Raw genomic sequence first — 21366 nt, forward strand, 5'->3', positions numbered from 1 at the left:
TACTAAAACAGGTCCAACCGCAAAAAGTACTGCGCCTTTTGGACTAATCCAGCTGCCGTAGGCTGATGCGCTGTGCATTATGGGATATGGAGGAAAAATATTTGTTGACAGCGCTTTACCAACAGAGAGAGAGAGAGAGAGGGGGGAAAACATTACCTGATGGATTGTTGGTAATATTTCCGGAAGATGTCGCAGTTTAGCTAAATTAATTCACGCCTCCTCCTGAAATGACGTGCGATGCATTAAAACATTGTTTTCGAGCCGCGGCTGCGCTTCATTCTCAAAGTGTATAGTTTGTCTAAAGCAGGCATACAATCAGTCAGCGCAGCCGTCCCTTCAGAGTATTAACGACATTTTCTGTCTGCCGGTTTGTTTACTTGCGGGAGTTCATTGACATTTTCCCGCACGTGAATTCTAACCAATCAATAAGCAGTTTAGGAAATATGTTCAACAACATCTGGCCAATGAGAGATGTGGATTTTGTCAGATGAATGCATTTTGGTTCGTTTCAACTGGTTCGGACCAAAGCCAGCAGTGTGGTGTGAAAACAACCCAAAGAGGGCAGAAAATGCAACAACGCATCATTTATTGCCCTTGGTCCAGACCAAATGATGTGAACTACAGATGTGAAAGCACCCTATGTTTCTGTCACTATGCACCTTTTGAGGTCAGAGGAGTGAGGTTTACCTTAATAGTACTCGGCTAAATGGCATCCGTTACACTTACCCCCCCCTTAACCTCACTCCCATCCCGGACGAGCCCCCATATGTGACCCACCAGTCCTACTGCACCCAACCTGCGCTGAGCTGGGATTGAACCGGCAATTCTTTGCATGGGAGTCGGTTGCTCTAACAAGGAGGCTAAAGACCATGGCCACTAGCGTCTGTTGCAAGTAGGGTTGGGTGATGTCTAACAATTTGGCAACGTACGATGTCTAACGTGAAACATTGCGATGGAAGATGGCATCGTCGTCATAGGCGGAGGTGAGTTAATTATTTATGAATAATGAATTAATTCATAACGAATTATTATTTGTAGCCTACCGTTTCAACTACCTGACCCGCATGGTGTTTATTTCATCCATAACCAAATCATAAATAAATAAAGATAAGCTACATAAATTACCACCTGTCAATCGTTTTTTTCCGCAGGAGGTTGTTCTGTAAAAAAGGTGCACAACAAACAGTATCTAAGGCTTTCACTAAAGTGACTAAGTACAAGCGTGAAAGTGAAAGATTGAAGCATTGAACTGATGCTGTGACACGTTACCTGATAGATTCAAAAGACAGAAGAGTCGTTAGATAGAGACAAGATTAATTAGATATCCAGTTTAACAACTATAGTGAGACGCGATCAAGCGGTACATGCTTGATAAACTGTTTGACTTGCACTGCTTTCTGGAGCTCAAGTCCTACTGCACCCAACCCAGTCTGAGCTGGGATCAAACTGGGAGTTGGTTGTCTTTGCATGGGAGTTGGTTGCTCTAACAAAGAGGCTAAAAACACTGGCGTCTGTTGCTAGAGCAACTTTTAACATATCTTTTACCATCATTTTAACATATCTCATATTTATATTAGTAAAGAATTAATAAATCATAATTTTTACCTTTGATGTCATAATTTTGACTGTTAAAGTATAATATTTATTTTTGAGTGTCTTGATTTAAATTTTTACCTCATATTATTGATTTCTTAACCCATAAGTTTAACTTTGTACATATAACCGAATTTACTTTTGACAGTCATAATTTACCATTTATATAATAATAATTAATTTATCATAATCATCAACTTATGAAATCATTTCATCTGTTTATGCATAAATGTATATCTTAAAGGGCAAAAATGTGCTTCTATACATTAATATACAGACTTACTGATGAACCCCTTGATGCCGAGCGACTCGATCTCCATGTAGACCAGCAGCCGGCTGTACGTCTCCACCAGTGCAGGAGCCAGAGCCAGACTGGACTTAGCGTGGGCTAGTTTAATAACACGGGTGGCGATGCTGTGGATCAAACTAAGGGCGAGAACAGAAGAGAATATGATGCTTGATTAATGCACTGAAATACATTATGCATGTGCATATTAGCATATATATTTAAGAGATGCTGACGACACTTTTACGCACAACCAGATGTAAGCAATGTCAGAAATTGAGGGTTATTCTGTAACAGCTTATAGGATGGAAAAGGAGTAAAAGAGCTAGGAATATGTGATGTAGTATCTGCTTTAATAATGTCTGCTAGTATATGCACTTCAATCTTAGGCCCTTTATCACACCAAACATGCTTTTCGTGTTGAGTGGCAGCTTTTTAAATGTTTTTTTAATGGCTGAGAGTCTTCTATTCAGTTCAAAACTAGATTAGAGATCTCTTTTAATAATGCTATGATGCATGAGTGTGCCCCATGCAGGTAAGTGGGCTTGCCAACCACCTGAAGGACACGCTCCTCCTGTCTTAATGCACCAGACATTTTGTAAAAAACACTCCTATGTTTACATGTTTGTTCATTGGTATTTAATATCTCTTTAAATACTCTATGAACAGCAGCTACGCTTATTATTTTCTTTGTTTCCTATTTCCACCAGGTGGGACTCATCCTGAGGCCACTAGAGATTGTGCAGCACCATTGATCCAAGACCTGTGTAGACTTAATGCCTACCACAGAGGACTTCCAGAGGTATCCATAATCCTGGACCAGGCCGTATCCTGAGCTGATGCTGAAAACTCGCCTGAGGCCCTATCCTGAGTCCTGGCATGGTGCTGCGGACAGCCGCCGACTTGCGGCGCCGGTGAGTGTACCCTGATAGAAACCTATGTTTAGAATTCTAAAATGCATGGCGCTGCGTCGCCGAGCGGCGCTTCTGGTGTGCCATGTGCTTTTTGTTCTTGTCGCAGCTCCAGTGGCACCGGAATTAGGCACCGAAAATCATATGCTGGTCCGGTGCAAAACGGTTACAAATGTACCAGTACCCAACCCTAGTCCTCGCCTGTGTGAACAGCTTGACCCAGAAGTATAAGTCAGCTTCTAGTAGGTGTGCATCCGGATACGGTGAAGGGTATGCAACTACGCCTGAACTGACTGACCTTTTGTGACAGCATGTACAAGACACAGCGAGTGTGGTGCAGAATATAAACTGGCTCATCATCATGTGTGTTTCTTCTCTGCATCTCATTATCTAGATTGTCTAGTTTGAGTGATTCAAGTCTCATTAAATATTTAATGTAAAACTGGCCTTACAGTGGGAGAGTCTGCTGGTCCCAAACAGAAGAAGACAAGCTTTTTCCATTTTTCCATTTGCATAATCTGAATATAAAGGTCAGTGCTTTGGTTTCAAAGGAAGTCTACACAGGAATAGGAATTGAAAACTGTTTTGAAAAGGCGCAGTAAACACTGGATGCAATAAGACCAGGTGCTGCACACACTCAGTGTGTCTTCTCTTTGCAATGCCAGGTTGCGAACATACATTCTCGCATTGTATTGGATGGCTTGTTTCCACTAAGTGGAGTAGTTCAGAATAGTATTGGCTTTTTTTGGGGTGGATGGGGTATGGTGGGGTGGTGGGATGTGTGTGTGTAGAACTCAAAATAGAACTTTTTTTTAGATTTTGTTTAAAGTGTATCTGAGCATTTACCTGGCAGACAAAGTATTCAGCAAAAAGTTAGCATTTATATACTAAAAATTTTGTCATCAGTTCAGCCGGAGGTGACCATTTTGTTCTCTTTGGATGGAAATGGCATTTTATTTTAAAGTGTTTCATGTGATATTCCAGTTTTACGCATATATCTATTTGCATGTTCAGATGGAAACTATCTAGCGCTCTAGGTTAGTTTTTAACCAAAGACGTCGCTCTAGGCTAGTTAGTAACAGCAGATGGCGCTCTAGGCTAGTTATTAACAGCAGACGGCGGTCTAGGCTAGTTATTAACAGCAGACGGCGCTCGAGGCTAGTTTATATCAGCAGACGATGCTCTAGAATAGTTTTTATAAGCAGGGGGCGCTCTAGGCTAGTTTGTAACAATGCACTGCGCTCTAGGCTAGTTTTAAACAGCAGACGGAGCTCTAGGCTAGTTTTTAACCGAAGACGGTGCTCTAGGCTAGATACTAACAGCAGACGGCGTTCTAGGCTAGTTTTTAACCAAAGACGTTGCTCTAGGCTAGATACTAACAGCAGAGGGCGCTCTAGGCTAGTTTTTAAACAGCAGATGGTGCTCTAGGCAAGTTATTAACAGCAGATGGCGCTCTAGGCTAGTTTTTAACCGAAGACGTTGCTCTAGGCTAGATACTAACAGCAGAGGGCGCTCTAGGCTAGTTTTTAAACAGCAGATGGTGCTCTAGGCAAGTTATTACCAGCAGATGGCGCTCTAGGCTAGTTTTTAACCGAAGACGGTGCTCTAGGCTAGTTTTTTAAACCAAAGACAGCACTCTAGGCTAGTTGTTAACAGCAGATGGCCCTCTAGGCTAGTTATTAACAGCAAACGGCGCTCGAAGTTAGTTTTTATAAGCAGATGGCGCTCTAGGCTAGTTTGTAACAACAGACTGTGCTTTAGGTTAGTTTTTAACAGCAGACAGAGCTCTAGGCTAGTTTTTAACAGCAGAAGGCACTCTATGCAAAGTTTTAATAGAGGACAGTGCTCGAAGCTAACTTTTAACAACAGACTGTGCGCTCGAGGCTAGTTTTTAACAACAGACATTACTTTAGCTATTTTTAACAGCAGAGGGTGCTCTAGGCTAGTTTTTAATAGAGGATGGCGCTCGAGGCTAGCTTTTAACAACAGACGGTGCGCTCGAGGCTAGTTTTTAATCAACAGGTGTTGCTTTAGATATTTTTAAGAGCAGATGATGCTTTAGCCAAGTTTTTAACAACAGACAGTGCTTTAGCTAGTTCCAATAGTAGATGGTGCTCTAGGCTAGTTTTAACAACAGACAGCGCTCTAGGCTAGTTTTTCATCAGTCTCACCTCATCTTAGCATGGACGGTGAGGGAGTCCAGCAGGTTCATGGGCAGTGGCGTGACAGAGCCGGACGCCATGCAATTGGTGCCTGGCAGAGTGATGCGCATGCTGCCATTGCCGTAGATGGTCTCCACCAGGACGCCCATGGGCAGCGTGAAGCACTCGGAGTTGGTGGAGTAGGCGTTACACAGCAGAGCGATCTTATAGTCTGTCATGGGCAAACTCTTATTGCGCAGACTCTGCTGGAGAAACCTGGACACACAGAGGAGATGCTGTGAGGCACAGTGTGGTTGTGTGTGTGTTTGTGTGTCTCTGTGTGTGTGTGTGTGTTCTCACTCATGGTGCAGCTTCAGTGAGTGTGGGATGGGGATCTGCAGTTTGGAGTTGTCGTTCTGGGCTTTGCGGTTGAGGTGAATCCAGATGCAGGTCATGGCGAATGCGTGAGTGGACTGGGGCTTGTTGATGTCCGGGACTGGAATACACTGAGCACAAAACAAAACACACAAACACAACTCTGGTAAAACACATGAAGCATCTGCAGCAATTCGCTCACTTCAACCCGAGCACTACTCTTGGGTAGCCAGAGTGACGGCTGAAGGTCTGGGACAGGGGTGCCTAAACTCTGTCCTGGAGGGCCGGTGTCCTGCAAAGTTTAGTTCCAACCCTAATCAAACACACCTGGGCTAGCTAATCAAGCTTTTACCAGGCTCTCTAGAAAACATCCAGGCAGGTGTGTTGAGGCAGGTTGGAGCTAAACTTTGCAGGACACCGGCCCTCCAGGACCATGTTTGGACATTGGAGCTTTGGCCGCTTTAAATGGTCAAGCCCCACCCATTATATGACTGACAAGCTAACCAACCAATCACATTTTGTTTTGTGCAACTTTATGTCTGTGGAAGTAGAACTGCCCTCAGAATAACAGTGCGAGATGCAACTTTGCATTGTTTATTCACAAACTTTTTTTAAACTTTACAACAGCAACGCATCAATATTATAAATAATCTCTCAGCAAAGCGTATAAGAAATCAGTTGTAGATGTGTATAGACTTTGTACTCACACTAGGCACGGTTGTCTTGAACTCCCCTATTTACACACATTTACACAAGTTAATAAACAGACTCACTGGCAAAAAAAAATTAGCGTTAATCTGCAGTCCTAGTTCAGACTCCTGGGCTTGATCTGTGTGATGTTTTCCTCTGGTAAGCGTGTAATTGCCTTGTGCTAGTTACAGGCTTTAGTTAAACCCATGTGTGTGTGTGTGTTGCAGCACATCTGCCGTTCACAGATGCTGTTTGCTAATGGCTGGATCATAGCAGACGCAGCCGGCAGCCCGTCTCTCATCATCAGCCCTGTGGGGTTCACACACTTACACACAACTGAGAGGCTGTAAATGGACAACGCTGTGTGTGATCATCTAGCTAAATCTGGCTGCGCTAATGACGGATGACTGATGAGGGTTCTGTGGTAGTGTGTCTGTAAACTGTTGGTTTGTTAAATGCCTGGAAACACCAAGCTGATGGTCAGCCACTGAGCTTCATCGGTCAGGGGTGTGTTTCCCATACAACCTCATAACTCGCAGCCGAACTACCTTAGTACTCCCAAGCCATGGACTTTTCTCTCTGCTACCCTGCTAGACGGTTCCGCAGCATCCGGTCACGCACCAGCCGGCTGAAGGAAATTTTTTTCGCTTAGACTATCAGGATGATGAACACTTAACAACACACCCCACACAGACTCTTCCATACCCCTCACTGCACACCTTCAATATGTAGCATGCACTGCTCACCTAATGTTAACGCTCCTAATATTTATATTTTTAGCTAATTCAAGAGTTCACACTTAGCTGATGATTTATAAAAGCTTGTTTGGCATGCTGTCCCGGGAGAGAGCCCCGAGCTCAAGGACTCCTCGAGTCCGGGGCTTCCTCCCGTTTGGCAGAGCAAGAGGGGAGCCTGAGCCCAGTGTATCTCAGAACTCCCCCGCTGCGGTAGCTAAGGAAACATGAGGGTTAGATAAATGCTTGGTTGTTATGTATGTTGAATGTCTTTGGATGGTGGGAGGCAACCGGAGAACCTGGGGAAAACCCACGTGGACACGGGGAGAACATACAAACTCCTCACAGAAACACCCACCTGTCCTGAGGGACCAGGGCCGGCGGTGTTCTTGCTGTGGGGCTCGCAGTGCTAACCACTGGGCCGCCGTGTTGCCCAGTCATAGGTAAAGGAGGAGAAAAGGGGAGGAGGGGGGTTTCTTCCAAACGAAGATAAAGTGAACTGAAAACTGTGGTTCTTTATAGTAGCTTAGGGCTCGAATGATTGGAAGATACTCATTAGCAAATTCGAGACCGGCCGTGATAAATCATAAGCACGTGATCCTCTCGAAATTAGTTTATGAATAAACTTCACTTAATAACTTAATGTGAAACTATCAATCTGCGTCTCATTTCAGAGTCTGCTACTGTCCATCATAAGTCGACGTTTCAATCTCAGACGCACACTTTGAGAGCCTTCCTGACTGAATGAACGAAATGAATGAAATACGGTATTTTCCACCAAGGCAACCCGGGGTGATGAAATATAATTGGCTAAACTGGCAGTAGGTGGGTTAAATGACCAAAACAAAGACAGCTGCTCCACGTAACGCACATTCTCAAAGCAAAATATCTGACTTCAGTGCTGTTTTACAAATAAACAAAAACGTCACAGAGCATGTTTCTGAATATCTGCAAACATATTATGGTGTTTTTATGCTTTAGAAGAGCCAAGCACGTACATACGGCACCTTTAATTAGGCAGTTTATTGGAGAATAGTAATTTGTTCCAAAGCCAATTAAAATTAGTTATTTAAATAAAAAATAAAAGGCATAATAATAGTGACCTTAGCAGTTTTTACATTTGTATATGTTGACAAATGTGGTTTGAGAACTAAAGGTATAACAAAAGTTAATCTGGGGTGAGTGATGTGACTACACTAAAATTAAAATATGTAAATGAGAAAACTCCGCCCCTCAGACACTCCCCTAACCCCTAATATAAATTATTCAACAGCAATGTGTTGAGTATCACATTATGAACTCATTCACCTCTTTCTCAGGGTACAGCAGGTCGAAGAGCTTCATGACCGGGAGAAAGTCTCCCAGAGCGTTCTTCTGAATGCTGCCGGAGATGAACTGCAGCAGAACCCACATCAGATGATCCCTGCCCTTGATCAAACCCCGGCCTGCCAACTGGAGGAGCCAGAGGAACAGACATGCAGTCAGTGAAACACAGCCTATGAGCGTTTTACAGGTGATTAGTGTAGTTTAGATGTAGTCCTGGTCAGAAATGTGCATTCTATTTTTTTTTTTTTTTTTTTTGGTAGTTGCCTCTCACCCATTTAAAGAGAGATAACAACTGAAGCTTTTACGCATTGTAAACATTGTACAGCTAACTGAAAGCATTTGACCACATTAGAGTTTACGATAAAAGGTCAAATTAATCCAGTTATCTAAAAACTAGGTTAAAACACTAAATACTATCCCGGAGAAGCTATCTGCTGTTAAAAACCAGCCTAGAGCAACGTCTGCTATTAAAATCTAGCCTAGAGCAACATCTGCTGTTAAAAACTAGCCTAGAGCACCATTTGCTGTTAAAAACTAGCCTAGAGCACCATCTGCTGTTAAAAACTAGCCTAGAGCACCATCTGCTGTTAAACAATAGCCTAGAGCAACTTCTGCTATTAAAATCTAGCCTAGAGCAACGTCTGCTGTTAAAACTAGTCTAGAGCAACGTCTGCTGTTAAAACTAGTCTAGACCGCTGTCTGCTGTTAAAAACTAGCCAAGAGCACTGTCTGCTGTTGAACACTAGCCTAGAGCACCATTTGCTATTAAAATCTAGCCTAGAGCAACATCTGCTGTTAACAACTAGCCTAGAGCAACATCTGTTGTTAAAAACTAGCCTAGAGCAACATCAGCTGTTACAACTAGTCTAGAGTGTTATCTGCTGTTAAACACTAGCCTAGAGCAACGTCTGCTATTAAAATCTAGCCTAGAGCAACATCTGCTGTTAACAACTAGCCTAGAGCAACATCTGCTGTTAAAACTAGTCTAGAGTGTTATCTGCTGTTAAACACTAGCCTAGAGCAACGTCTGCAATTAAAATCTAGCCTAGAGCAACGTCTGCTGTTAAAAACTAGCCTAGAGCAACATCTGCTGTTAAAGCTAGCCTAAAGCAACAACTGCTGTTAAAAACTAGCCTAGAGCGCCATCTGCTGTTAAAGCTAGCCTAGAGCGCCGTCTGCTGTTAAAACTAGTCTATAGCGCCGTCTGCTGTTAAAGCTAGCCTAGAGCGCCGTCTGCTGTTAAAACTAGTCTAGAGCGCCGTCTGCTGTTAAAGCTAGCCTAGAGTGCCTTCTGCTGTTAAAACTAGTCTAGAGCGCCGTCTGCTGTTAAAAACTAGTTTAGAGCGCCGTCTGCTGTTAAAATTAGCCTAGAGCATTGTCTGCTGTTAAAACTAGCCTAGAGCGCCATCTGCTGGTAAAACAAGTCTAGAGCGCCATCTACTGGTAAATACCAGCCTGAGGACATTGCTGAAGTGTGTGTGTGTGTGTCTCTGTACCTTCTGATGGAGCGACAACACCATGTGAGGGAAGCTGGCAAACTGGAAGAGGACGAAGAAGATGAGCTGGCTGGACAGATGCTGCCACAGGAGCTGGCTGGTGCCGCCGTCATCAAACTGCTCCTCAGTCTCAGAGCGCTCCATGGCATAAACCACCAGATCCACCAGCTGGTCCTCCAGAACCGGACACCTCTGCTTGTGCTGCATTGGGTAGAACAGCGGACAAAAGTGCACTCTTACACAGACCAGAACCACCGCAAACACACCACACACCAGCAGCACTGGGGGAATGCATTACAACTGAAATGTTCATTAATCACACATGTCTGCGATATGTATATTGCATACACTATTATTGTGATGAGAATAATTTAGCAATATATCGTAAGGCCTATTTCAGAACAAGGTTTTTCTAACCGATGAACAGTTAAAGGGACTGTGCATTTAACAGTTTAACAAAACATAGCACTCCCTCTGGTTTTCAATAGTATTTGGTTTCAGTTGGAAGCACAATTTGATAAAAGGGGCACAACATTTTCCCACTAGAAAGCAAGTTTTTTTTTTTATGCCGGAATGTACAACCCCAAATCAGAAAAAGTTGGGAAAGTATAGAAAACGTAAATAAAAAAATACTGCAGTGATTTCATTTTTTTTTTTGACTTGTATTTCATAGCAGACAATATGAACACAAAATATTTGATGTTTTGTCTGGTGAACTTTATTTCATTTGTAAATATAGATCCTTTCCTGTGATTCAGACCTGCAACACATTCCAAACAAAGTTGGACAGGAGCAGGGCCGGAGTGGGACTCCCTACCCTTCAGGCTGCATTTTGCTTATGGGGCTGCGAGACAATAAATAAAAAGAGCAGAGCTGCAGCTAAATAATGAATAATAAAAAGAGTGAGGCAAATGGTCAAATAAATAAATAAATGAAAAAAAGTGCGACTGCTGAGAGTGCAAGCAGCTAGAAACACCGGCCCTCGCGGCTAAAAAACAGACCGGCCCACCGGGAACTCTCCCGGTCCTCCCGATTGGCCAATCCGGGCCTGGACAAGAGCAGTTTAGGGCTAGTAATCGGGTGAATTGCTTAAATGAAGTGATTTGAAACAGGTGATGTCAACATGTGATTGCAATTGTGATTTGGTACAAAAGCAGCGTCCAACACATGGTCCAGTCCTTTAGGAGCAAAGATGGGCCAAGGATCGCCAGTTTGACAACAAATACGCGAGAAATTGTATAGAAATGTATAAAAACGAAAAGAGAGGAAGACATTTGGATATTTCGTCTTAAACAGTGCAGAACATCATTAAAAGATTGAAGGAATCTGGAGGAATTTCAGAGTGTAAAGGACAAGATCGCAAGCCTAAGATGAACAACCGTGATTTCCAATCCCTCAGGTGGCGCTGCATCAAGAATACTCAATCAACTATATGTGACATCACCACATGGGCTCAGGACTACTTTGGCAAACCTTTGTCAAGAACCACAATACATGGTTACATCCACAAATGCTAGTGAAAACTGCACTGTGCCAAAAGGAAGCCCTATGTTAACAGTGTCCAGAAGCCCCATCGACTTCTCGGGGCTCAGAGGCATCCGGGATGAACCATCACACAGTGGAAACATGTACTGTTGTCAGATGAATCAGTATTTCAGGTATTTTTTGAGGAGAAATGTGCTCTGTACCAAAGAAGAAAAGGATCATCCAGATTGTTACCAGCAACAAGTCCATAAGCCAGGGTCTGTCATGGTATGGGGTTGAGTCAGTGCCCTTGGCTTGGTTACTTGCACTTCTCTGATGGCAGCATTAATGCTGAAAAGTACACAGAGATTTTGGAGCACAATCTCCTGCCTTCTCTTCCAGGGACACCCATGCATATTTCAACAAGACAATGCAAAACCACATTCTGCACACATTACAAAGTCCTGCAGCAGAGCTAGAGGATACAGGTACTTAACTGGCCTGCCTGCAGTCCCGACCTGTTTCCAATAGAGACTGTGTGGAGCATTTTGAAGTGCAAAATGCAACATTGAAAACCCTGTATTGTTGTGCACCTTAAGACTTGTTTGCAGAGAGGATGGGCCAAAATGACACCTGAAACACTTCATCACTTGGTGTCTTCAGCTTCTAAATGTCTTTTAAGTGTTGTGAACAGAAATGGCAACATTACAAAGTGGTAAGTGCATTACTGTTCCTGCTTTTTTTAAATGTGTTGCAAGAACCATCTTGTAATATGTGGCGATTTTGAAAACAATAAATAAATAAAAATCACGAGAGGGACATTAAATAATGTTTGCTGTATTGTCTGCAATGAAACACAAGTCAAAAATACATTTAGAAATCCATATTTTGTATTTTTTATTTGCTATTTTACTTTCTTAGCAGTTGAAACAAACTAAAAAGCAGTCATGTGACCACATCCACATCAGTCGTTGGCTAGGCAAATTTCCCGAACTGCATTTTGATTGGTCAGAAATATTGCTCAGAGACGTATGTGCTCAACACACATAAGTAAACAAGGAGCAGAGGAAAATTACAAAGGCTGTATGGACCTCCTCACAACTGTTTGTTCACGCCCTGCCATAACCTTATACTCATCCCAGAATGTGTTCTCACTGCAAACAAAACAAAAGCTCCGGGGTTCGTTTGAAAGCATAGTAAGACAACCTCTTCTGTGCGCTTGTTTGGTTTGCTTTTAGTGCCCACCCAAGTACAATTGCTGCTTTCACACCTGCCCAAATGAACTGCACTAAATAGGCAAATATATAGCTCAATATATACTCCCACTATTATGTTTTCTTCTTAATTTCTGACCAGATACAATGTGGCTCGTGATTTAATTGATTTTTAATGAATCATAACAATGACATTAAGAGCCACAGAGCAAACCCTGAGAGGAAGTTAGAGACAGACTGACGATAAACATGAGCGGTAGTATTGAGTGAACACACAGAGCATATACAACACGGCCTCAACACGAATGGCCAAACACGTATGATACACACCAGTGCCTCGCGCTTTACGGCAAACACACACATCTGTGAAAGCATGACATGAGGATGCTCACAGAAGCCCTGATCGTGAGGAAAGCTGCAGTGTATCTGGAAGATCAGTGTTTGAGTGTCGCCCCCTGGTGCCCAAGTGTCAACAGCGCAGCAGCGTGTGTGTGTGTGTGTGTGTGTGTGTGTGTGTTGATACACTGCAGCTCCCCCTGTAAGGTGGCATGCAGGACTGATCATCTGCGATGCTGGAGTGCTGGGTGTGTCAACAATACATGTGGGAATTTAGTGTGCTCGATATATGCTTGAAGACCCCATGAAACGAAATAATCTTCTAAACTGTGCCCACTTTTCACTATTAAGACAGAGAGCTGGAACACACAGAGCACCAGAGAGATGACATGGAGAAACTAAAACCTGTAAACAATGTCCTCTTCTGTCTTCCTGAGGCCAGTAGGTAAAGATGTTGTAGATGCATTATCAAATGAATGTCCCTATAAAAATCTAGATTGAAATCTTATTTTAAAGGGAAATTTATAAAACCGATTCATTTATTTTGTCTCTTGTGTCATATAATTTTCAACTTATCTTCTCACTAGCGATCAAGAAAACTCAAATACTCACTAGTGACCAAGAACCCCCATCAACTCGGTAGTGAACAAGAACCCCCATCTACTCGGTATTGAACAAGATAACCATCTACTCGCTAGTGAACAAGAACCTCCATCTGCTCGGTAATGAACAAGAACCCCCATCTACTCACTAGTGAACAAGAAAACCATCTACTCGCTAGTGACCAAGAACCCCCATCTACTCGGTAATGAACAAGAACCCCCATCTACTCACTAGTGAACAAGAAAACCATCTACTCGCTAGTGAACAAGAACCCCCATCTACTCACTAGTGAACAAGATAACCATCTACTCGCTAGTGAACAAGAACCCCCATCTACTCGGTAATGAACAAGAACCCCCATCTACTCACTAGTGAACAAGAAAACCATCTACTCGCTAGTGAACAAGAACCCCCATCTACTCACTACTGAACAAGATAACCATCTACTCGCTAGTGAACAAGAACCCCCATCTACTTACTAATGAACAAGTGAACTCATCTACTCACTAGTGAACAAGAACTCCCATCTGCCCACTAGTGAACAAGAAACCGCATCTACTCGCGAGAAAAAGAACTCCCATCTACTCTTTAGTAAACAAGAAAACTCATCAACTCACTAGAACAACTCCAATCTACTCACTAGTAAACAAGAAACCTAATCTACCCACTAGTGAACAAGAAAACCTATTTACCCATTAGTGAACAAGAACACCCATCTACTCACTAGTAAACAAGATAACCATCTACTCACTAGTGAACAAGAACCCCCGTCTACTCACAAGTGAAGAACTCCCACCTACTCTTTAGTGAACAAGAAAACTCATCTACTCACTAGAACAACTCCAATCTACTCACTAGTGAACAAGAAACCTAATCTACCCACTAGTGAACAAGAAAACCAATTTACCCATTAGTGAACAAGAACCCCCATGTACTCACTAGTGAACAAGATAACCATCTACTCACTAGTGAACAAGAACCCCCATCTACTCACTAGTGAACAAGAACCCCCATCTACTCACTAGTGAACAAGAACCCCTATCTACTCACTAGTGAACAAGAACTCCCATCTGCCCACTAGTGAATAAGAAACTGCATCTTCTCACAAGTGAAAAAGAACTCCCGCCTACTCTTTAGTAAACAAGAAAACTTATTTACTCACTAGAACAACTCCAATCTACTCACTGGTGAACAAGAAACCTAATCTACCCACTAGTAACCAAGAAAATCCATTTACCCATAAATGAACAAGAACCCTCATCTACTCACTAGCGAACAAGAACCCAATCTACTCACTAGTGAACAAGATAACTCATCTCACTTGTGAACAATAACCCCTATCTACTCACTAGTAAACAAGAAAACTCATCTACCCACTATTGAACAATAACCCCATCTGCTCACAAGTAAACAAGAAACTCATCTACTCATTAGTGAACACGAAAACTCATCTACTCACTAGTAAGCAAGAAAACTCCTCTACTTATTAGTGAAAAATAACCCCATTTACTCACTAGTGAACAATAACCCCATCTACTCAGTAGTGAACAATAACCCCATCTACTCACTATTGAACAATAACCCCATCTGCTCACTAGTAAACAAGAAACTCATCTACTCATTAGTCAACAAGAAAACTCATCTACTCACTAGAAGAACTCCAATCTACTCACTGGTGAACAAGAAACTTAATCTACCCAATAGTGAACGAGAAAACCCATTTACCCATTCGTGAACAAGAAACCCCATCTACTCACTAGTGAACCACAACCCCCATCTACTCACTACTCACCCATCTACTCACAAGGTGGTTCTTGTTTACTAGTGAGTAAATGAGGGTTCTTATTCACTAATGAGTCGATGAGTTATCTTGTTCACTAGTGAGTAGGTAGGGGTTCTTGTTCACTACTGAGTACATTGGGGTTGTTCAGTAGTGAGCAGATGAATCATCCTGTTCACTTGTGAGTAGATGAGTTATCTTGTTCACTAGTGAGTACATGGGGGTTCTTTTTCACTAGTGAGTAGATGGGTTATCTTGTTCACTAGTGAGTAGATGGGGGGTTTTGTTCACTAGTGAGTAGATGAGTTATCTTGTTCACTAGTGAGTAGATGAGTTTTCTTGCTGGCTAGTGAGAAGATGTGTTTTTTTTTTTCGCTCGTCAGTGAGTAGATGAGTTTGCCAGTTCACTAGCGAGCAGATGAGTTTTCTTGTTCACTAGCGAGTAGATGAGTTGGAGGGTTGGAGACTTAACTACTCTAAAGGATGTTACACTAAACACAAAAAGTTGACTGAACTTAAAAATTACAAGGCAACTTGCTGCAGTCAAGTGCATTACTTGGGTTAAAAGTTGAGTCAACCTAAAAAAGCTGTGCAATAAGTCAAGTCAACTAATTGCTTTTGACAGTGTATCAAGTGAATGAACTCAAAGTCAATTACACCAGCCTTAGACTAAACTTCACAAAGCTGTCGTTTGATTTCATGGGGTCTTCGAGAGCAAATGGCACAGCAAACCGACGGCCGTTCAGCAGCCTTTAAGACCTTCTGTACGATCAACACGTGCACATATATGTTTGTGTTTCCCACAGCTCTCAGCAGCAGATACTCATGTTTACTGCACACAGCTGAATCATCTCCAGAGTGCTAGAGATGATCTTAAAGAGAGGTGTTTCCCTGCGTGTGGGAGACAACCATCTGCACACAACACCCAGAGAGAGCTGATAAACACCAGCAGAACACACACTGAACGCCACTACACACACACACACACAGCATGCGCCGATCAGGGCTTGAAATTAACAGATTGTCTTCATTCTCAGGTACGCTTTTTCATCCCTAAAAGAGGGACAGTGATGTGTGTGTTCGTGTGTGTGTTTAAGCGTGTTTAGATGAACAATTACACCACAACTCAGTGGACTATTTGCAGAATGGGTTAACGTTAGGGTAGAGTGACTAAAACGCCAAGTAGACATTAAAGGGTCAGTTCACCAAAAAATGAAAATATTCTCATCGTTTACCCCCACTCAAGAGGTTCTAGATCAGGGATGTCAAACTCAATTCCTGGAGGGCCGCAGCTCTGCACAGTTTAGTTCTAACACTAATTAAACACACCTGATCAAACTAATTGAGTCCTTCAGGCTTGTTTGAAACCTACAGGTAAATGTGTTGGAGCAGGGTTGGATAACAACAATATTATTGCGGTATAGCTTAAATAAACTTTATAACGCAAAAACATTACGCACACATATTAGTTTTGTGTCAGTTAAATCAGTTGACTGTTGAAATTCTAAATTTTAACTCAAATGGTTGAGTTATTAAATAAATAACCAAATTAAGGGAAAAAATAACCCAACAAAGCACCAAATATTTAATTCAACTGGTTAAGGTATTAATTAATAACCTAATAAAGGTTAAAAATAACCCAACAAAGCATCAAATATGTTTAACTCAACCACTGGTCTAAATAAATAACTCAACGTTATTTTGAGTGCACGTCCAAACGTTTTTAAAAGATGGTCTTGGTTGGTGAAACGGATTTAAAAACCACGTCATGGAGCGGTAATTTGAGAAATAAATAACAATATTATTGCGTTATAGCCTACATAAACTTTATAACGCAAAAACAACATTATGCATGCTTATTAATACAGCTGTTCTGTGTCAGTTTAATGAGTTAACTATTGAAATGCAATTTTTTAACTCAACTGGTTGAGTTATTAATAAAATAACCAAATAAACGTTAAAAATAACCCAACAAAGCACCAAATATTTTACTTAACTTGTTGAGTTATTAATAAATAACATAATAAAGGTTAAAAATAACCCAACAAAGCACCAAATACGTTTAACTGAGCCATTGGGTTAAATAAATAAATTAACGATTTTTAGAGTGCACGTCCAAACACTTCAAAAAGATGGTCTTGGATGGCGAAACGAATATGAAAACACGGCATGGAGAGGTAATTTTATAAAAAATAACAACAATATTATTGGGTTATAGCTTAAATAAACTTTATAACGCAAAAACATTACGCACGAATATTAATACAGCTGTTTTGTGTCAGTTAAATCAAGTGACTGTTAAAATTCACATTTTTTAACCCAACTGGTTGAGTTAATGATAAATAACCAAATTAAGGTTAAAAATAACCCAACAAAGCACCAAATATTTCACTTAACTAATTGAGTTATTAATAAATAACCTAATAAAGGTTAAAAACAACCCAACAAAGCACCAAATATGTTTAACTTAACCAATGGGTTAATAAATAACTCAACGTTTCTTACAGTGCACGTCCAAACGCTTCTAAAAGAGGGTCTTGGATGGTGAAACGAACATAAGAACCACGACACGGAGAGGTAATTTGATAAAAAATAAAAATTTTATTGCGTTATAAATAAAGTTTATAACACAAAAACATTACGCACGCATATTAGTTTTGTGTCAATCAGTTAAATCAGTTGACTATTGAAATTCAAATTTTTAACTCAAATGGTTGAGTTATTAAATAAATAACCAAATTAAGGTTTAAAATAACCCAACAAAGCACCAAATATTTAACTTAACTGGTTGAGTTTTTAATAAATAACATAACCCTGCTGAAAAATCCAGCTTAAACCAGCCTAGGCTGGTTGGCTGGTTTAAGCTGGTCAACCAGGCTGGTTTTAGAGGGGTTTTGGCCACTTCCAGGCTGGTTTCCAGCCATTTCCAGCCTGGTCTTAGCTGGGAGATGACCAGCTAAAACCAGCTTGACCAGCCTAGCAGGCTGGGAGCCCAGCCAAAACCAGCTATGTCCAGCTTAAACCAGGCTGGTCAAGCTGGTTTTTGCTGGATTTAGCTGGTCATTTTCAGCCTGGAAGTGGCCAAAATCCCTCTAAAACCAGCCTGGTCGACCAGCTAAAACCAGCCCACCAGCCTAGGCTGGTTTAAGCTGGATTTTTTAGCAGGGTATAAAGGTTAAAAACAACCCAACAGGTCACAAAATATGTTTAACTCAACCATTGGGTTGAATAAATAACTCAACGTTTTTTAGAGTGTACAGAATCATGAGAAAATCGTGATCCTGGTTTTAAGTTAAAAAAAAAAAAATCGTGATTCTCATTTTAGCCAGAATCGTGCAGCCCTATACTGAGGGAAGTATTGAAATAAAGGTTCTCACAGTGAAGGGTTTTTATCATATACAGTGGTGTGGAAAAGTGTTTGTCCCCTTTTTATTATTTGCATATTTGTCACACTTTATTGTTTCAGATTATCAAACAAATTGAACACTTTTACTATTAAGTTATTATTTGTTGTTGCTAAAACTTGGATAGGCAACAAGACTTGTCAGGAAGTGTTAGGAAGTGTATACACATTCCTTAATAAAAATCAAAACATTTAAAACTTTCAAAGATTTAAGATGCAGATAATCAGTAACCGCATCATCGGTAACCGTAACGAGTACCGGATCACAACGGTCTCGTGAAAAGGGTCCATAATTGCTGGTGGCAGTCAGTAATTTCAAGCCCTACATGTGTTTCCTCGCTTGGCTCCAATTTGTTGTCGGCCCGATTTCAGTCGGAATAATGAGATGGAGCCGTGGGGTCGGGCTACGAGGAAGCGTCCGGAGTCTGGTTAGTCACAATACAACAGTAAGATTGTGAACATACCTGAGCAATGTTCAAGGTCTAGAGCATTGGAGGAGGACGGGCAGGGCGAGACGGGACAGAACACAAAAAATAAAGGAAGAAAAAAAAAGAAAACACAAATACAGTGACTAGGAGGCCGGCTCCAAGTAACCCTGTCAGTCAAGCCAAACCACACCCCCAGAGACAGGTACGAGAGGAAAGGTGGGGCGATACTCCCTACCAGACCGCGCACACACACACACACAGAAGTGTGGTGCAGCAGGCAGAAGGCACAGGTTTGGCAGGGAGTATGTGGAGTATCTGGCCGAGCGGAAAATAAAGCAATGTCAATCACTTCCTGTGGGAGTGTGGAGCTGCTCAAACTACTGTCCCAGACGGAGGAGGACACAGAGCGAGCGTTACCTGTTTGTTGAGGCCCAGCATGTTGCACACCATGTCTCTGGAGTACGGCTGCTCCAGCACATACCTCAGCAACCCCGTCTGCGGATCAAACAGGTCCTGCACACACACACACACACACAAATACAGGTCAAAAATGTAGTTGCTCTGTTTAATCAAAGTATCTTTAAGTCAAACCCTCTAAAAGATTGTTAGTCTGCATTTTTTAGGGCAGAGCCAGGAACACCTCCCCAAAGACATTATAATTTGAACGGCATCTGCGCTTTCGTTAGTCTTTATGTATTATTCCCGAGATTTCCATAATCCTGGACCAGGCCGTATCCTGAACAGCTGCTGTGGTGGTCATGGAGGAGTGGAGAGCATGAGACTGATAAGACCCCAGTGACAGACAAGCACAGACCAGCCTGAACACCAGCCGGTGACCTCTCCCACCTACAGCTTCTCCCCGATGGACGTCCAGCGCTCTCCAGCCTCCGGCGCCTAGACTCAGCTCTGAACAAGACGTTTGGCCATAGGAGAAATGGTCGTGCACAACTGAGCCTGGTTTCTCTTGAGGTTTTTAAATTCTTCACTTTTGCCTATTGGTAAAGTTTGTTCCTCGCCGCTGTCGCCACTGGCTTGAATGGTTTTTGCGCATTGATGGATTTGCTCTTCAGTGTTTGGACTTTAAACCACACTGAACTGATCTGAACTTCAACACTGAGAACTGAACTGACACAGTTTCAATTTACTATAAAATTTTATGTGAAGCTGCTTTGACACAATCTACACCGTAAAAGTGCTATAGAAATAAAGATGAATTCATTTTAACTTGGCAGCTATCTTTAGAATGCCTTTAGGACTTTTATTTTATTTTTATTTTTTTTAATTGACCTTTAATTGACAGGACAGTAGAGAGTATTGACAGGAAAGAGTGGGAATCAGAGAAAGGGAAAGGTTCGGCATAGGACCTCGAGGTGGGAATGGAACTCGGGTCACCGTGAGCACCGCAATGCATGTGTCGACGCACTAACCACTACACCAGGGATTCCCAAACTTTTTAATTCCGGGACCCACCTAGGCAAGCAGTTCAATCTCAAGACCCACCATAATATTTTAATATGGAAAAATGGGTAAAAAAAAAAAAAGTCAGATAAATATGCCAATGCAATTAACGTTATCGCTGAATAGATCTAATATTTACACATTTGCTTAAGGAAGGAATGATGGGGGTAGTTACATTACTATTACTATTACTATTTTCCATAACATCTATGCCCTTCCATAACATTAGCTGACGTTAAAACTAACAGATAGCACTATAGCTATTTATTGATTAGCAATCTGTCAACGTTGGGATGTAAACGTCCCAACGTACAGAAATTAAATAAAGCTATAAAATCTCTTTCACTTTTAATTGTGTTTGCATATTGATTAAAGTTACTATAGTTATTTAGTGAAGAGCAGCAGATCAATCTCTCATTGTGTTTTGTTTGATAACAGATGAGTTAATGTTAGAATGCACAGATCTATAATGAAGCATTCGACTACTTTAGTAACTGTTTGTGCTCATTTAAGAGAAAATTAGTTGTGTTTAAAATAAAACACGCAGGACGGAGCCAAAAATAAAATGAAAAACACCAAAAAAAAAGGAAAAAATAAGCACTTTTCCGACGATCCCTTACTGAGAGCTCCGCTCTGCGCGAGCTCTACCGGCTAAAGGCAGATTGCGAGGGCTCAAACGGAGCAGTGCTTGTAATGTCGAGCAAAAAAAAAAGAAAAAGACAGCTGTGAAACATAACCAGCTTTGTCTTTTTGTAGGAAACACACTTTAGATCTTTTTAGGGTGAGAGGTTTTTGAGTTATTGCTGTCAATCGTACTGGTTTTGATTCACTGCAATGTAAATACAGCTGCAGCTATGTGACGTGGGTCACAACCCACAGTTTGAAAACTCCTGTCACGAAACACCAGAACGCATTTTTTAAGATGTTGACAGTCATATAATGGCCCGTTTACACAGTTTGGTACGCTTTTATGGCAGCTTCCACTGTCAAAAGGCGTACCGAACCGTTCCGTATCACTTTTTCGGCACCCTTTCGAAAGGGTATCAAACACGAGAAAGGGTATTGAAAGGCGGAGCTAGACACGCAGTTAAACACTATTGGTTTACAAAGATACGTCATTCGTCTAAT

At 41.7% G+C, this 21366-nt stretch overlaps 3 protein-coding genes and 1 long non-coding RNA gene across 12 annotated transcripts in view; 2 read left to right on the top strand and 2 right to left on the bottom strand.

Annotated features, from left to right (window-relative positions):
- ppil4 (peptidylprolyl isomerase (cyclophilin)-like 4) overlaps window positions 1-21366 on the bottom strand; it is an 892903-nt gene that overhangs the window by 457616 nt on the left and 413921 nt on the right. The gene's annotated exons all lie outside the window — the stretch shown is intronic.
- The window catches only part of akap7 (A-kinase anchoring protein 7), a gene marked incomplete at its 3' end in the record, with an annotated part of 498825 nt that overhangs the window by 121050 nt on the left and 356409 nt on the right, over window positions 1-21366 (top strand).
- med23 (mediator complex subunit 23) overlaps window positions 1-21366 on the bottom strand; it is a 77784-nt gene that overhangs the window by 43790 nt on the left and 12628 nt on the right. For 4 of the 6 annotated variants that reach the window (XR_015517578.1, XR_015517579.1, XR_015517580.1 and 1 more), the window contains 6 exon segments: window positions 19198-19293; window positions 9553-9753; window positions 8039-8182; window positions 5292-5437; window positions 4962-5207; window positions 1877-2019 (listed from right to left, as the gene is read on the bottom strand). Coding sequence is in view for 3 of the 6 variants with exons in the window: in NM_001431152.1 (NP_001418081.1) it covers window positions 1877-2019; window positions 4962-5207; window positions 5292-5437; window positions 8039-8182; window positions 9553-9753; window positions 19198-19293 (976 nt within the window). In the remaining 3 variants the exon portion in view is untranslated. 6 annotated transcript variants of the gene reach the window in all.
- Window positions 12709-14564, top strand: LOC147839007 (uncharacterized). The gene is made up of 3 exons (XR_015518148.1): window positions 12709-13706; window positions 13869-14356; window positions 14442-14564. It is a non-coding gene; the product is annotated as an uncharacterized LOC147839007 (long non-coding RNA).

Source organism: Danio rerio, chromosome 20 (assembly GCF_052040795.2).
Source record: "Danio rerio strain M-AB ecotype USA chromosome 20, GRCz13ab, whole genome shotgun sequence".
NCBI lineage: Eukaryota > Metazoa > Chordata > Actinopteri > Cypriniformes > Danionidae > Danio > Danio rerio.